The following is an 18017-nucleotide window of genomic DNA, read 5'->3' on the forward strand; positions in this document are numbered from 1 at the left end:
TCAAATGTGTTGTTCTTACATCATGCAAGAAGTTATTTCTCGGGGGGGGGGAAAGGATCTCTGTGAATCACATCTGCATTCTTTTCTGCAACCACTGGAATGAGAATTCTGCTAAATAAGCAGACTTGAATATAGTACATACATAACTTTCCAATGAAAGTATACAAGAGAATGTTAGAAAGAAAGAGGGAAAGATAAAAGGGAGTAGATGAATGAAGGATCTTTAGAGTGTATAACTATAGTGTAGTCATTAAATAAATATTGTGTTAGGTATATGCGTATAGCTTGCACTTGTATATTTCCAAGTGTGTATACAGAGGATTAATCCTGTATACATGAATTGGGACAAGTCCTTGGTTTTAACTGGCTTTAACTCTCCAAATGTTTGGTATAGAATAGATGTTCATATAAAATGGGATTTTGTTAGTATCAACATGACAACTTACCTGTTAGAATGCTTCCCAGACCTCATTTGAGACCTTGTTTTGATCTGTAAATGCACTGTGCGATCTTATGAATAATGCATCGTAGAAGTCATACCAATATGTCAAAACCACAGAAAAGTTGGATATCAGATTTTCCACATTTTTAAACGGTCTCGTTCAGTTTTAAGCAGACTACCTATATGGATGGACTAGACTGCAACCCATTATCTCATAACTGGGCAAAGTTCATTCAAAGTTTCAAAGTTCTCTGAAACTTTAAATCTTTTACATTTTCTCTATAGACTGTTGCTAAGAGCCTGTTGTTGTTTTTTTAATCTTTATTATTAGGAGTAGATAAAATGGTTCCAGACATAGAATAGTGTAAATATATTTTAAACTGTAGAGTCTGTAAAAGGTGGTGGGTTGGAAACTATCTAAATGGATTCAGAACATAAATAGCCCTGAATTCTGCAGTATCCATCAGACAAGTTCAGCTCATGCCAGAAAATGATTTCACCTTCTGACATTGCTTCAGGAAGTAGCCTACAGCTTGCAGACCACACAGACTGGGAAGCCAAACTTGGTCTTACTATACTCAGCCACTGCCATCTTCTATTAATTCCAGAAGGAGAAAAAGAGAAAGATTAGGAGGCAAATGTAAGTATAAGTTTGGAGTACCAACTCAGGAGCACATCAACTAAAGCAGCACATTGTTTTTGGAAAGGCCATGCTTCATGACTCTCACATGTTTTATGGTTGGACTTCCAAGTGTCATTGTGATTCTGCCTATTTGCATTTTGGTCTGTTTCTCTCTTGTTTTCCTCTGGCAAAAATAGCAACAAGGTTGCTGTGGTCTGCAGGTGCCCAGTGAACTGGCAATACTTTCATGGAGGATGGAAGAGAAGCAAAACTGGGGTACTAGAGGGAGGACGAAAAAGAGAGAGAAACAAAATAGGGAGAAGACTGAATAGATGGATGTGTCTATATGAATAAAGAACATGAAAAAAGAGAAAATGCCATCAGATAATGACGATTATAATCATCACCACTGTGTGTATTTTCTTTCTGTTTCAGTCTTAGGGTCTTCCCTACCCCACATTATTTCTCTTTTGAGATTCTTAGGAGGGAAAGTGGGGAAGAAACAGGAGGGATGGATTGGGGTGGTAGTTATCTTGGAGGACAAAAAAAAGTGGCATGTTTTGACGAGACCCTCTACCAGAGTCTTGCTTTCAAGATATTGTCTCCAGTGGACTCTGTGACTGAAAAAGGTCGCCCTTCCCTTCCCTTCCCTTCCCTTCCCTTCCCTTCCCTTCCCTTCCCTTCCCTTCCCTTCCCTTCCCTTCCCTTCCCTTCCCAGATGACAGCAAAAGTCAGTTTTATCATTGGCCCTATCTGTCATCTGCCCCTCTCTAAGAATCTCATCAGCATGTAAATCAGACTTTTCTTTTTCTCATTCTCATAGCCCAAAATCATGGATTTTGTGTAAATAATAGCCAGTTTCTGTATTTTTAGAGACTAACTTCTTGTCCAAACAGTGGTTCAGGACAGAAGTAAATTTTGCTATCCAAGGTGATGCCATGTCTCAGTTCCCGCAATAAAGCATGAAGAAAGCTCTATACAGGCCAGGAATTCAGGTGTGACATCATCTAAAATTGGTAGACATCAGCTAGAGATATTACCTAAATATTACATGCAGATCAACAAAGGGAATATTATATAGTTTTATTTTAAATTGAGCTGCATCAGATTTGATTCAAATCTGGTAAGTTTTTCAGAGACCTTTCATCTTTTTTTTTAAATGCAATCATTGCTTAGCCATTGCTGGTTTAACTACTGAATTTAGGCAGAATTTTGCTCTCCAGGGCTGGCTGAGTAAACCCCAATCCATTATTCCTGGGATGAAAATCCTGTACCACTCAGGTCATTTATGTAAAGGGGAAGTGGACTATCTTTGTTAACAGTCTTTTTCCCCCTCTTAAATATAGGTTGTTCCAAAGTGACTTGCATCAGTTTATCCCGTGAAGTTTCCATCAAATTGTCTCCTTTACATGGCAAACAGATTTCTATCCGCTACTTGGACATGAGTGACTGCTTTGTCCTTGAGGATGAAGGACTGCACACCATTGCCACCCACTGCACTCAGCTGACACATCTCTACTTGCGTCGTTGCATCCGCATTACTGATGAAGGCCTCCGTTACCTGATGATTTACTGCCCTTCCATCAGGGAGTTGAGTGTGAGCGACTGCCGCTTTGTCAGTGACTTTGGAATGCGTGAGATTGCAAAGCTGGAGTTCCGCCTGCGGTACCTCAGCATTGCCCACTGTGTCCGCATCACTGATGTGGGCATCCGATACATTACCAAGTACTGCAGCAAGCTGCGCTACCTCAACGCGCGGGGCTGTGAGGGCATCACAGACCACGGAGTAGAGTACCTGGCCAAAAATTGCACAAAACTCAAGTCACTGGACATTGGGAAGTGCCCTCTGGTCTCCGACATTGGCTTGGAGTTTCTGGCTCTGAACTGCTTCAACTTGAAGCGACTGAGCCTGAAGTCCTGCGAAAGTGTCACTGGACAAGGCCTGCAGATTGTAGCAGCCAATTGCTTTGACCTGCAAATGCTGAACGTTCAGGACTGTGAGATTTCGGTGGAAGCTTTGCGGTTTGTCAAGCGCCATTGCAAGCGTTGCATTATAGAGCACACTAACCCTGCCTTTTTTTGAAGTGAAACGTCCTTCTTGTTGCTGAAACAAAAGATTAAAATTGTTTGTACGTACATGTGCACAGTTTGTCCACATACAGCAACTGTACCTTTTTTGTGCCAGAGATAGCAACATAGAACTTAGCCATCTACGTTGGTCCCTCTATGGTACCTTTTAGTGGCCTTGCTCAACTCTTCACGTTCTGGAAAGTGCATAAAATCATCACTCTCTGGCCTTTGGGGTTACTGAGAGAGTGGTGTGTGTGTAGAGTTCAGAAATCAGAAGGCAAGTAATAAGTCTGAATTTGTTGTTGACTTCAAATCCCATGGGTTCTAATTCAGAAAAAGTGAATTGTAACGCCATCTCCTTGAAAACCAGTCAAAAAAGATAGTTATGAGAAATCTCTTTGTTTTCAGTGGAACTTTGTCATGGCTATCTTTAGCTAAATTGGAAGGATAAATCCTACCCTCTTTTAATTGTGTTTGTGCCACAATTATTGTTAAAAAAAAAAAAGTTACCACCCAAAGTGCAATACTTTTAGCACCTCTGGCTTTCTAGCCATTGTAATTATGCAACTGTGAGAGATGAAGCACGCATGCATTTTGATTGTGATTCTCAGTGTTGAATGAGTTCCCTGCTCCTGCTCTCTGGTGCCTCTCAGGAATCCTACTAAGAGTTTTTCTCTAAAAGAAGGTTGTAGGACACCTTCCTTCAATTCGGATTGTCACAGCATGTCTTGTTATTTAAAAGAAGCATATACTTAATCTACTCAGTATCCTTATGGCAATCCTTTATCTCAAAAATATATACCAGAGGTGGGCCACTTTTGGCCTCCCAATTCCCTTTGTGCATTCCCCAGACCCTCCCTTGACCATGATTGCTGAAAAATGACATCACTGTTTCCTGCCATATTTGGATTGGAAACAGATAAAGACTAGTGTAAACCCTAAAACAGGGCCATCACAATTAAAACAAAAATACCTTCCTCAATCTTCCCCCCAAATCACACCCCACCTACAAATGCAATCAGGCCGTATTCAACTGAATATAACAAAATGTGGCCATTGACCCTTCTTCCCATTCCCCACTATGTAGAATGTAACCCATTCTTCACACACTCTGTCCTTAACTTTTTCTATTTCAGACCTGGAGGCCCTAAGGCACACTGAAAGTGGAATATTCATAAGCTTCACAGTAACACTTGTGTGACTAACAGCAGTCACCTAATTCTTTAGCACACTTCCTTGGTTCAGTACTCCAGAAACAAACCTCAGTTGATGCTCAAGGGACTGCATGTGTCCTGTCATGGCACTGACAGAAATCTTTTCTGTGGAGTCCTTGAGGTTCTCTGAGTTTGGTTGCACTGAAGATGTTACCTAGCCGGGTAATGAAACGTTTGCAAGAAAACAACCAAGCTCAGAGAACCCCAAGGACTCCACAGTTCAACCCTGAGCTACACATAGTCGCTTCTATTAGAAATCTTTTCATTAGTCTAAGCAACCTTAAGTTGGAGGGAAATGGATGTGCTCTCTATGATTATTCAGGAAAAAAAAATTATTCAGAATAGCATAATGTGGGGCACTTGCTAGAGTTAACAAGAGAAAAAAATTATCTTAATTCATGAAAGCATAATCACATGACACTGTTAGCTTAGTACTTAAACCCCATTTCTCATATAGATTCAAGAATGCAATAAATTGAGACTAGTAGCATGGAATAAGTTTACCAATGTGTCCCTCATATTGTTCTCAGTCTGATGAGACAATGAAAAGTGTCTTGTTAGGAGGGTTTTTTTAGACACCATGCATACTAAGGAAATGTTTTAAAATATATAAATCTCAATGCTCTGAAATTTACCTGTATCCCTATTTCTGCTTTTTTCCTTCCCAGTCCATGCCCCTATGCCCTTTATGTTGAGGGCCTTTCAGATTCTCCACAATTCACTTCCCATCCATGCATAACCACTTTTCCTTATAAATCCAGAAATATATCAAAAGCAGAAAAGGAAGAGGACAAGAATTCTGATCACAGGCTATAGTCTCAATTTCTAGATCAGAGAGTTCGGTTCTCACACATTTTTGTAGCATGCATACATAGATTTGGGGGGAAAGTTCTACTTTCAGAGTGCTAATACTAGTTCAGTTTTCAGACCAATAATACAACCTCTATATTTCTCCCAAATATTTCTGATACAATAATTGTTCAGTGTGTATATATTAAACAGGCTCTGTGTGCATTTGGTCAAATCTGAGCAAAGGTTTTACATATTTGTGCAGAGACTTAGGCAATTCATTTTTTTGTTTTCTGTTTTTTTGTCATGGATGATGCTACAAAAATGCCACCATTTTTTTCCATTTCTAAAACACGGATGGCTTTCTGGATTGCAGCTGCTGTACAAAAGTCCGGGGATTAATGAAACAAAGCAGAGAGCAATTTATTCTGCTAAACATGGGCAACCACAAAATATTAAGGTTATTAGAAAAATGCAATTTCTGTTGATCCTTTTTTTCACTGAGACAGGAAAACAGGAAAGTCTTTATCCATAATTGCAGATAGAACAATAGAAACCCTATTTAATTACTCAAAGGTTTTGTAAGAAATGGATTTTTCTCTAAGTTTTACTGGCACGATTCTCCCAGTAAGTTCTTGTAGAAATAACAGGCATAGTATGTTTGTTTCTCAGTGACAGAGGTATCTCATGCTGTTAAAAAAAAAAAGAAACCCAACTTTGGCTCATGTTCTAATATTTCTTTCTCTCAAGCCAAGAGATGATTTCCAGACAGTAAAGCAATTAACTTTAAAAGCTGTTTCCTTGGAGAACAGAGATTTAGGATACTCCATAGTCTAGTTAAACAAGGCAGACTAAAAATGCAAGCCAATTTTTACTGTGTGTATGCCATAACAAACTAGGAAACACAAATAGCAATTCCAAGGGTCTTACATGGGCATGGAAACCTTTTTTGCAGAGGTGTTCTGAAAAGATTGCTCACATTCCTTAGTAGGGCAGGACCAAAGCCTGAAAAGGGTGGGGCCAAAGCCATATGTTCTCCATGCACACACATATCCTTCCACAGATACCTTCATGTATAAAACATGTAGAAGCTGCTGCAGCTGCTGAAAAATGCCTCCTGTTGGAATTATGGAAAGTTTGCTTTCAAAGTACTGTGGCTGGGTGTAGGAGGAATGGTCAGGAGGCCCCAAAAGTCAGCGGTTTGCACTGATATTCTGTACAACTGACCTGCAGCCTGGGTCCACAAATCACATGAAGCTGTAATGTGGTTTGTTTGATTTGGGTTTAGCGTATTATGGCAACCCAGTTATGCAGTTTGACCTGTTCTAGCTATGTAAACATTCTTTTAATACAGTTGCTGAAGATCAACAGATGTTAGGAAGCCTGAAATCATAGCAGAGTAAGCATCTATTGTCTTGAGAACCTGAAAAGGATTAGAGAATAGCAATATTGGACAGAAACATTGAATTTTCTTTCTTTAAAGCCATGTCCCAAAATCAGGGTGTTCACACTTTTTTAGCTTCATTGACTCATCTTTGGGGTAACCTCAGTGCAACTAATGCAGAACTACTCTATATGTCATAAGCCACTGTAGCTTACATAGAATGAAGAGACAGGGTTTTTTAGGGCCCTGGACAGGCATGTAATTGGCCCTCACTCTTTTACCCACATGAACTCAGCACTTTGATTCATACAACACGCTAATCCATAGTGTGGTTTCTCTGGTTTTGGCTTAGCATGTTGTAAGAACTCAGACATAGTGTTTTATTCAATAAATCATGTCATAACAGTGTAAGAATTCAATATGGGACTAACCTAAACAACCCTTCTATAAGCTGTACGTTGTAAGGGAAGCAGCTTGAATTTAAGAGAAGCTGTCATCATAATTCTGAGTTACTGAAATACCCTAAGATACCAGCATTAAACTGCCTATCTCCAAAGTGTAATACTTTAAATTTGTCCTTTTATTGTCTTACTTTATGAGTTACAATTTTGTAGTTACTTTCTTCCTAGACAAAAGTTCTCACAATTTCTATCTGAAGAGGCAGACACTGCCCTGTAATATGAAGATCAACCAGGATGGTTATATCTTCAGATGGACCTCCTCACCTATGGTTGACAACTGGTTTACGAGCATTTTCCAGTACTGAAAACATATCTTGTACTGAGCTGTAGGAAAGGAATCAGCCTGTCTGGTTTTCATTTTTTTTAAAAATGTAACTACAGCATTTCCAGATGTGGCACTGACATAGAGCAAAAATTCATGTCCTAAGGAACAAAACAGAATCACAAATTATTTGTAACAATCACTTTTTAAAAAGGTATTTTTAAATGACTGCAGTAAGAATGTTAAGGATTGTTTCCACTTCTACTAACTGAATGGGACAAATAAACAATATATATTGCAAGGGCAAGGATCCTACAACCCTCAGATGTATTAGACTGCAATTCCTATCAATGCCAACCAGCCTAACCAATGGTTAGGAAAACCAGAAATTGGTGTTCCTCAACATCTAAAGAGCCATAGATTGTCTATCTTGGGTCTGCTGTATAGACCTCCTATATGTACATAAATGCCTTCTTAGACCAGTGTTTCTCACCCTCAGCAACTAGTGGACTTCAACTCCCAGAATTCCCCAGCCAGCATTCTGGCTAGGGAATTCTGGGTGTTGAAGTCCACACATCTTGAAGTTGGTTGTTGAGGTTGAGAAACACTGTCTCAGACATATATCCAAAACACTATTGCCTTTTACTGAATAACACATTCAACATCAGTTTTCTATTATATATTGAGCATCCATAGCCAGCAATAGTAATGGCAGAACATTGCTGAAGTAACCCCAGAGCAAATTTTGAGAAATCACGCTACAATATGCCAGCTAACATCCATTTAATGTTTCACCTCTTTTCATTTATGGGTTGATTATTTTGTACAACATTATCCCTGCCAGAGATAGTCTTCACTATTCTTTGCTCACAGAAAGGATAAATACAGATTTAAAATGTGATCTGTGTCCTGAGGGAAAACTGATTGCAATCTGAATGAGGCTTCTTTTTCAATGTTTCAAACAAGATTGAAGTATGCTTTTCTTTTTGTCTTTTTAAAGTAAGTTGGTGCTTTGCTGATTATGCTACGAGAAAAAAACTTGGTTCCAAAAGGGAGTTAATATTTAGATTGGCTTTTATTGTGACTCACTATAAAGCCTTAATTTACTACTACCAAGAAATAAAGCAGTATATTAGTATGATGCCTTGATTGATCAATGAGTAAAAGTGAAAAATGTTTACACATATGGGGACAGCATCTCACTTTAAACTTCTTTTGAGAGATGGTTTAATCTTACACAAAAACGGCAGGGAAGTGGCAGAATTGAAATGCTGATAAGTGTTGCCCATCCCAGATGGCACCATAACATTCCTAGCTAGGCCATGCTTTCCTAGAAATTATGTGAGGAAAGACAAAATAGGAGCATGTCACAATGCTGGTCCCATTAGCTACCCAAGCCTTTCCCATGCTCTTTAAGCTATACAGTTCCCAGAATATTCAGCCAGTGAGAATAACTAACTTCCATGGCTAAGAAGCATCTCAATGTAATATTAGGCTTATTGATGGCCAATTTTTTCCCTCACCAGTGATTGGTTATGTGCTGTGACAACCCCCCCCCCAAAAATCATACCTGTGAAACGAAATACCTATGTCCTTTTCCTATGGATAATTTTAAGTTTAGTAGTCTGTTGTTCAATAATGTTTTAGCACTGAGCCATATTTTGGGCCCTTCCCTTGTTTGTTTGTTTGTTTTTAATCATTTCATTTTCATTTCAATAACTTTTCTTTACTCCACTTTCACCTCTGCCATGCAGTTCTAAATATTCATTCACCATCCTTTGTTTTGACATGAGAATCTACTATAGACTTTAACCTTTAGGGGATGGAATATGCCCAGCAACTCAATTAGAGGTCTAAAACTCAAATCACCATGAGAACTAGTGCATTAGCCTGAAGGCTGAACATTAAAGCCTTATTATACATTGATGCATAAGTGACAATGAATCTCACCCCATTTTGCCCTGAATCATCTCTAGAATCTATATCATTACAACCATGTAGCTGGAAACACAACTCAATCCAAAGTAACGAAGGACATAATCCAGTAACGTGACCTGCTTTTGCCACACTAGATACTCTTGACTGCCAAGGACTATAGGACACATTCCTCTTGCACCAAAATAAAAAATATATATGAATGTAAAGTTAATGTAATGGTTTTTAATCTGAATATACATTACTATGCACTACAATGTTTGCCCAGAATCCCTTCATGTTCACACCCCAAAATCATCTGGGATAGGCCTTCTCGCTAGTAGGTTCAACTCATAGTGCAGTGTCCAGGAGTCAGGCCTTCTCAGAGATTACACCCCAATTATTTTGAAATTCTCTCCTAAGGGAAGTAAAGATGGCTCCCATGCTCTTTTGCTTGAACAACTGAAGCTTGTCACGTAGTTCTGTTGTAATGCTTCAGGATAACACTGAATTTTATGGTCTTTTAGGACTGGTAATGTTATTATTATTTGATTTGTTTTGCTGAGGCTTTTTTAAAATAACACTACTGTAGATTTCTTCAGGATAAAGAGTAGTATAAAGTTAGATTTATTTATTTATTTATTTATCAATCAATCAATCATATTTATATAACTGGCCATCTCATACAAGCTGACTCTGGGCGGCATACAACAATTAAAAAAATAAATACATAAAAACAACTACATATAAAAAACTGTAAAAACACATAAAACAGGAGGGGATAAAATTAATAAGGGAGCCATTGTAAAATCTACCCAGTCCTCTGGGAGCCCCAGGCCTGATCACATAACCAGGTCTTGAGGGACTTACAGAATGTTAAGAGGGATGGAGCTAATCTCACTTTGAGGGGGAGAAGATTCCACAAGGTGGGTGCCACAGTAGAGAAGGCCCACCTCCTGGGACCTGCCAAATGTACTTCTCTAGCAGATGGGATCCGTCAGCGATGCTCTAGATGTCTCTTCTCTTGCCTCCTCTCCCTTAGCTCTTCCATAAACCACGGAGATTGCTGGGATCCCTGAGAGGAGAGAGGTCGCATGGGTGTGATCTGATCCAAAGCCTCAGCCGCCCCTTTATTCCAAGTGGCTACCAAGGCTTCAGATGGACCGTGCAGCAGGCCAACAGGAACAACCCGCAGCTCTCTCTGGAACCCATCCGGGTCCATTAGTCACTGGGGGCGGACCAATCTAATAGGTCCAGCCTCCCTGCAGTGGACAGTGGTGCTGGGAATCCCATTGTGATCAGGGCGTGATCTGACCATGACAAGGGGGACACCAAAAGCTCCCCCAGTTTCAGATCACATAGCCACTGCTCCAACAGGAACACCAGATGCAGTGTATGACCACTGTTCCCTTTCAGGCTCTGGATGATTTGGGATAGGCCCATGGTCATCATGGTGGCCATGAACTCCTGAGCCCCCTCAGACCCCATCCCTAGAGAAGGCAAATTGAAGTCCCCCATGACCATAAGCCTGGGAACTCCACTGCCCACCCAGAAATGCTCAGGCAGGGAAGGTGCTGTGAAGCAGGGAGGCCAGTACAACAGCAATCCCAACTGATCCCTAGAGCCTAACTTGATGAACAGGATCTCACATCCGGTGACCTGTGGTGCAGTGCCCCTGAAAGCTGTAAGATTCCCAGATGACAATTGCTACACCTCCACCCCTGCCCCAGAGTCTCGGCTGATGCCACACTCGAAACCCAGCTGGGCTAAACTCTGCGAGGGCTACCCCCCACCCCAAGACAACCAGATCTCAGTGATGCATGCCAGGTCAGCCCTCTCATCCATGATTAAATCACTGATGAGGGAGGCCTTATTACAGACTGACCTGGTCTTTAGAAGCAGCAGCCAGAGGCCAGAGCCTCTGAAGGTCTGCTGACAGGGTACCGGGGCTGAGACTGAGGAGCTGGAACACAAAACTGGCAACAAACAACGGTCCTGCAGTCCCGGGAATGGCCTGCTCCCCGTCTCCTGCCATATCTCCCCATGCCCGTCACCACCATAATATTTTGGTCTACTCCCATCCCCCCAACAGCAGCCCCATCCCTATATCGACACCCCTCAATTCCCAAAACTGGGGAGCATCTGCTGTCCTTACCAGCCATACCTGGGAGGGGAACTGGGCACCCCGAGGCTCTTTAGCTTACTAGCTCTCAGAGCCATCAGAGCCCAGGAACCACCTCCCCCACTTCATTTCCACAGCCTCACACATAAACATACACAGGGATCCCTCCCTTGCTGCTCCAACCAGCAGGCAGTGGGCACCCTACCCATTCACCCTTCATCAATGTCGTCCTCTCACCCAGAGAGAGGATCAAGACATTCAAACCCATCCACACTCACAGACACCCCACTCAGCAATCAGGAGCTCCCACCCCGCTGCTCCCACGAGCTGGCAGTGGCTCCAGCCATTCACCCTCCCACCAAGCCCACCTTTGGCTCTCACCCAGAGAAAGGTAAAAAGGGGGAAACAGCATTCAATATCAGATGGGAAGCCCACAGTCCAACTCCCAGGCATTTCACCATTGAATGGGAGTAGTGGTGTTTTTCTTCTTCTCCAGGCTACCAGAGGGAAGCAGAAAGGCCTCCTCAGGGGAGGGGGGTCTACAGCTGTCTGCCACTCCACTGCAGATACATTTGGAAATGTAGCTAAAGCTTATGCTTCTGGCTTCCTGAGGCCAGGAAGTTGTGCACAATGAGAAATGTCTGAGGACTTTTAAATTGCCACTTTTTTCCTGACATTCATTGATTTCATCTGATATAATACATTGCCAATGAAGCTTGATTTTTCTGATACTTTATATAATAAGCAATGTAATGGTTTAATCATTCAGCACAGTTGTAATATAAAAAACAAAAGCATTATACAAATAATAACCATTCTCTATTTGGGAAGTACCACTTTAGGAAATGGGAGATGAAAGAAGAAAAAAGGGAAACAGAGAAGAGATAAGCACCAGCACTTGAAATACAGGGATATCATTCTATTTTCCTTTAAATGAAACTAAATTATCCCATATTTAGTAAATGAATTCATATGCTGCAATAAGACATAATGTTGTTTGTATGGACCTAGCATGGTACATGAACCAGGTCATTGCTTTCTTACGCAAATGATCATTTAAGCAAAATGTTAATATGATGTCTGAACCTAGAGAATAAAGAGAAAACTATCTAGGTTCTACACTGCACTGCACTGTCCAAGCTTGTATTATCAAAATTCATTTGACGCCAGGCAGAGTTATTTTGGAATTAGGAGAGAAAATCCCTCTGACATCTGATGGCCAAACCCAGCCAAGTCTTGGCTTTGGGAAGAGGAAGGAGGACATAATGATATGTAGTAAAGGGTTTTCAACTACTCTGATTATATCCACTGCAGAATGTGAATAGACATTCTGCATTCTGTTTCTTATTAACTTCAGCAAGAAATCTACGATTAAACATAGATCTGTCAGGATATTGTTGTTCAGTCCTTCCTTAAGAAATGTTAAGCCAAAAGATAATGGGGCTTACAACATCTGTGTTACAACCCAGCTGATCTCTAGGAAAAAGATACAAAAACCAGCAACTTGTTCAGGGCCTAATATTTGAGTGCATTCATTAATGGTTTTGAAACTTCATTTATGTTCTTCATTACTGATTATTGACTGTAGCTGTTTCAACGTGTGAAAGGACCCATTCACATTTGTAAGAAAATGGTTTATGCAATGCACCACAGAGTGAATTTAGTTTAGCTTAATACAAAATGAAATAATCCATCCTGTTTCTTTCCATCCACCCACTTTCAAGCACAAAAACACAATGAGTTACTTAAAGGGGGCACTGATTCTCTGGGCAAAGTCCCCTGAAGAGCATGCCAGCTTTCACCTTCCTTAAGATGAAGTAATTTAACATACTAGGTATGAAAGAAGGATTAACAATACAAGGAGGAAAGATTGGCATTTCTCCTTCCTTCTGATAGTTGTGAACAAGAATACTGAAGTTCTGACTGTGGATTACTAAATTTTAGCAATACTGATTAAATAATAAACCAATATAAAGCCACAGCCCATGAAATTATGTATCATTAAATTTTAATTTATCAAACATTAAATTGACATAGCATATGTTGTGCCCTACTTGGCTCTGCTCACACCTCCTGCAGAGATATTAAGCACAGTGAAAAGATACAGAAAATAACAGAATTTCTGTACCTTTAATAATTATGTAAACAAAGCAATTGTCAACATATGTAATTTATCATACCAGAGAGACATACCAAATGTTCTCTTCTACACAGCTGTTAAAAGTACAAATGTCCTGTCTTATTTTTCTAGATGGATTTAATCTTTTCAGACAGTTGTATTTGTGGCCTTAGAATGAACAATTCTTAATGCAACACTTTTCAGAGGCCTTTGGGAAAAGGCAGTAGTTCTTTGTCCAACAAACAATCTTAGATTTAAAAGAACAAATGAAATAGCAAAGAAATGGAGAAAGTTGAACTACGAATTACCTTTTGGAATCAGTTATACCATAATTGTTTCATGCTTTGTATAAAAGACTTACCAAAGCAAACACTTTTTGAATCGACAAAACTAGATAGCCAAATAGAATCATCCAGCATTTTTTTTCCATGCTAATTAAACAAAGTAAGTTCTTAGGGGAAAACATATTTCTCTAAGGTTTGGTGCAGCTGCAGCAGCTGAGGCTTTGGTGTGTAATAGAAAACTTGGAGAAGTTCATCTTTCTATCTTTGAAGCTTCCAAGCCCTATAAATTTTTCCATTTCAAGATCTTGGCTAGTCAGTCTTTTTTCTGTTAACACACAGGATTCCCAGAGGAGATAATATAAAGTATACATTCCTTCCAGCATACACTTATTAGACTGGAAAGGGATGATTCCAGTTTTCTAGGAATGCATGAGCAAGTTAATGATGATGACATCTATGCACAGTGCTTTCTACTAAGCATTGTGGTTGCATCAAAGTTTATTCAAGAACATGTCCCACTAATTTCAAGGATAACTTGTCCTGTCATATAACTTGCCTGTATGTGTGTAGGGTTTATTTCAAACCTAAACATCTCTACTTACTCAACGGTAAGAGTGTATCAGCACAGCAACATAAAATTGGAACCATATTTTTACAAAATTATTTGAAACAACTTCAAGAAGAGAAGCTATGTCAAAGTGTCTAGGAAGACTTGAATTAAGAAAAATTAACAAAAATAAACAGTAATTTATAATTCTATTCCTGCTCTATTATTTTATGTGAAAATATTATTATTTTTATTACTGGAAAAATGTAAGTGAAAAATTGTCATCAAAGCAGTTGACTCCACAGTAATGGAAGTCTTGTTAATATTTAGTTACAAGTTAAAAAGTTAACAAATTTAAGGATATGGGCCTAACTTGCACTCCCTGGACTAATGCTTGTTTCCTTTTCTTCCTCAAGTTTATATTATCTTCAACTCACAAAAAATATTAAAAAGCAGAGAAGATGGGAATTTAGTCTGAAAGTACATATTTTATCCTAAAATTAATACACAAGACTTTTAATGAAAAGATGTATCCTAAAATGCATGTTTTTATTTATATAATTTCTATTCCCCTTTTCATCATAAATGTTATCCCAAAGCAGATTGCACACAAATATGAGTGTTTTGTTTAAAAATGCACTAAAATAGTCCATTTTTCTTCTTTATTTAAACTGTTGCTTGATGCAAAAAATAGGACAAAATGGACTTGTAAATGATATGAACGCATCCTATGAAACTGTCAGCATAGAAATAGATTCATCTGAACATCACTATAACTCTGATAGTGTAAATGAAAATCAGTTTAGAGCAAAAGGAATTATGTAAAAATCAGTATTTTCTACCTAGTTTGGGGATTTCTCCAGCTATGTAGAACATGGAAGTATTTAAGTTTGTAAATTAATATTTTTAAAAATAACTTGATTTGGACCTTGTGTCTCAGGGTGAAGTGTGCTGAAGTGTCACTTAAGGAAGAAAAAAGAAATTAAGAGGGAAGATTTTGGAGGAATGGGAATTAAGCTGGGGTAATAAAGGCAGTGAGGTTTTTAAAAAACAAGTATCTATGAGCTATACAAGAATGTATCAGAAGGAAAAAAAATATTTTGTTTCATTGCCCACTCTCTAGAAACATACTTGGAGCACTGGCCTATAGCAATAACATGTTCATGTTTGGGGCTGTCCTAAACCTTAGTTATTTAATTTAGTTTAATTTAAAACCTTACAAAATGTATTTATTTAATTTATTTAAAACCTTAGTTATACAGCATAATGGAGGTGGGGGTGGAATCCTCTTCTCTTGAAAATCCCTATCCAAAGGCAAGCTGAAGTCAAAAATTCTTGCAAATCATGTAGTAGACATAATAAAGGAAAAGCAGTTGCTTCCTTTAAACCAGTCTGGTACACTCAACTTAGTACCTTTCAGATATTTTGGGAATGCAATGCCCCAAATTCCCAGGCAATGTGCTGTTAGTCGTATTCCTAATATATCTGCAGGGCACATGATTGCTAAGACTTCTTTATATCAAACAGCTAAGCTTACAATCCTGAAAAAAGTCTTTTATATTTAGGTAAGTGAGAACAAATGTTCATATATTGCTATTACAGAAGATTTACTGTTACTATAATGCCCTGGTTTGCTTAAATGTATTGTTTAAATCATAAATATATATATTGTACCCCATCTTGACAGTTTTTGTAACCAAAAAATTAAGTCTGAGTTGAGCTTAACCAAAAAATATAATATAAATCTAAATAAGTAGATATATCACACTAAAAATAGGATTTTCGACAGAAGATTTACTAAGTGTAAGACTTAGGGCTGCACTATAAATATCACACCTACCTACCAGGATATATAGTGTGTTAACCAGTGAAGCTTACAGCCAAGTAGGACTGCAAAGAAATATAAGACTCATAAAAGACTGCAAATATCTCTTGCAGCTCAAGCCCAGGCATATTTACTTAGATATTTCATGGTATTCAACAGGAATAATACTAACATAAAAATCTGTAGGATTATCATTTTAAATATCTTAAGGACTAAAGTTCTAGTTATTTTGGAAGTCCTTGGATTTGAAATAAATGAGCATTCTTCATAGTTAAATTCATAATATTTTAAAAGTAATGAAGAGTAACTATTAATGACAGTCCAGTCTGAAAGAGACTGAAGTGGACAATTGCAAATTACTATGGTGGCTTTCCAGGATATAATTCAGACACATTTTCAATCACCTTTGCAACTGGTAAGAAATAATACCAAAAATTAGACTGATTTTAAATAATCTGACCAGATTTACTTAGGTTTTTTAAAAAAATCTCTAAATAATCCCAACTCTGTGTATTTTCTTAAGCATCAAAAAGCATAATAAAACAACCTGACGCAAATTGTCAGTGTTCTGGATCTTTCTACTCAAAGTCAACATTATTTCTTTCTTATTACAAGAACAATTTTGTTGAAATCCTGGCCAGTGTGCTTAGTTTTTTTGTCTGTGTGTGAAGAATCTGTAACAGGCCATCAGTATAAACTCAGAATAGAGTATTATATAATCTGATCCTGCTACATCTAATCTGCATAGGATTAGGAAGCGCAAATTATTTTTCCCTTCACCTTCATAGTATGCTCCAGTGAAGATGATCAGGTAAACCTTATTTATACAAATTATCTGACCAAGTCCTTGCGCTGTTTTAATCCTTGGCATGAGAATTTTATCAGTCCCTTAGGAAGATAAAGTAATTCAAGTACCATGGATGTTTGGGAAGAATACAAATGAATATTATTTTCTTTTTCTTGTAAAGATAGCTGGATTTCAAGCAATTACTTTTTCTAATGGAAAATTGAAATTATCTTTAAACAACTTAAAATGAGTTGAAATGTTAAATATAAAGGATACAAAGAATAAAAGAACTGGGAATACAGTGAGATAAATTTCTTTCAGTGTAACTGAATTTAATTTAGCTAATTTGAAAATAAAATAAAATAGAATTGTCATGAAAGTAAGAAACAAATGACCTTTGCTAAATGCTTACAGTCAGAAATCCTGAAAACAATTGTGGAACTATTCTTCTGTCCTGCAATAAAATGGGTATTTGAATGCTGATTTCCCTTTTTTCATAAAAGAACTCTAAAATTGCTTCATAGTATCTATATCATTAAATATGAATAACAATATCTTAGAATCTGGGTGACATGAGTATATCTGTGAATCATGTTTCACAAATATTCAACTTCCTTATTTTCAATAACAGAGTATTTTGCTTTTTTACCTATCAGGTTACAGCACGGGTCTTCTATGAACTTTTAAACTGTATTCTGTTTTGAATATACCAAGTGCACAAGACCCCTATCCAACCCCACCAATAACTGTATGTTTATCCAAAAACCAAAATGAAACACACACTTATCTCCCAAACTGAAATTATGTAGATGAATGTCTATTGTTTCTTTACCTCAAGCCATGTCATTAATTTAATTTACCATGACTGGAAAACTATAGATGACTTGGAACTTTGAAAATACATTTAAATCTATCAAAAATAGCTGTAGTTTAAAATATTTGTCTTCACATTATTAAAGCTACTGTTAAATTATATTTTTATAAATGCCAGGTACAAATAGATAAAAAGTAATAAATCATGGTATAAAAAGAAAGAAATACTTTCTTGGGAAAATGTATTTGCAATTCAACTGATCATATAAAACCATAAACTAAAAAAAGTTTATATTATTTTATGTGCTGTGGTTTCACCATTCATTGCAACTACATTCCAGAATATTTCACAAGTTCCAGGC

At 38.1% G+C, this 18017-nt stretch overlaps 1 protein-coding gene across 1 annotated transcript in view; it reads left to right on the forward strand.

Annotated features, from left to right (window-relative positions):
- Nucleotides 1-4541, forward strand: part of FBXL7 (F-box and leucine rich repeat protein 7) — a 149961-nt gene extending 145420 nt beyond the window's left edge. Inside the window, exon 4 of the mRNA XM_088130710.1 lies at nt 2411-4541. Coding sequence (XP_087986836.1) covers nt 2411-3147 — 737 coding nt within the window. The 3' untranslated portion in view covers nt 3148-4541. The remainder of the gene's footprint in view (nt 1-2410) is intronic.
- The last annotated feature ends 13476 nt before the right edge of the window (nt 4542-18017 follow it).

This window comes from Python bivittatus, unplaced genomic scaffold, assembly GCF_059951505.1.
Source record: "Python bivittatus isolate LINGU-HERP-01145 unplaced genomic scaffold, Pbiv_v1 ctg000840_np1212, whole genome shotgun sequence".
NCBI lineage: Eukaryota > Metazoa > Chordata > Lepidosauria > Squamata > Pythonidae > Python > Python bivittatus.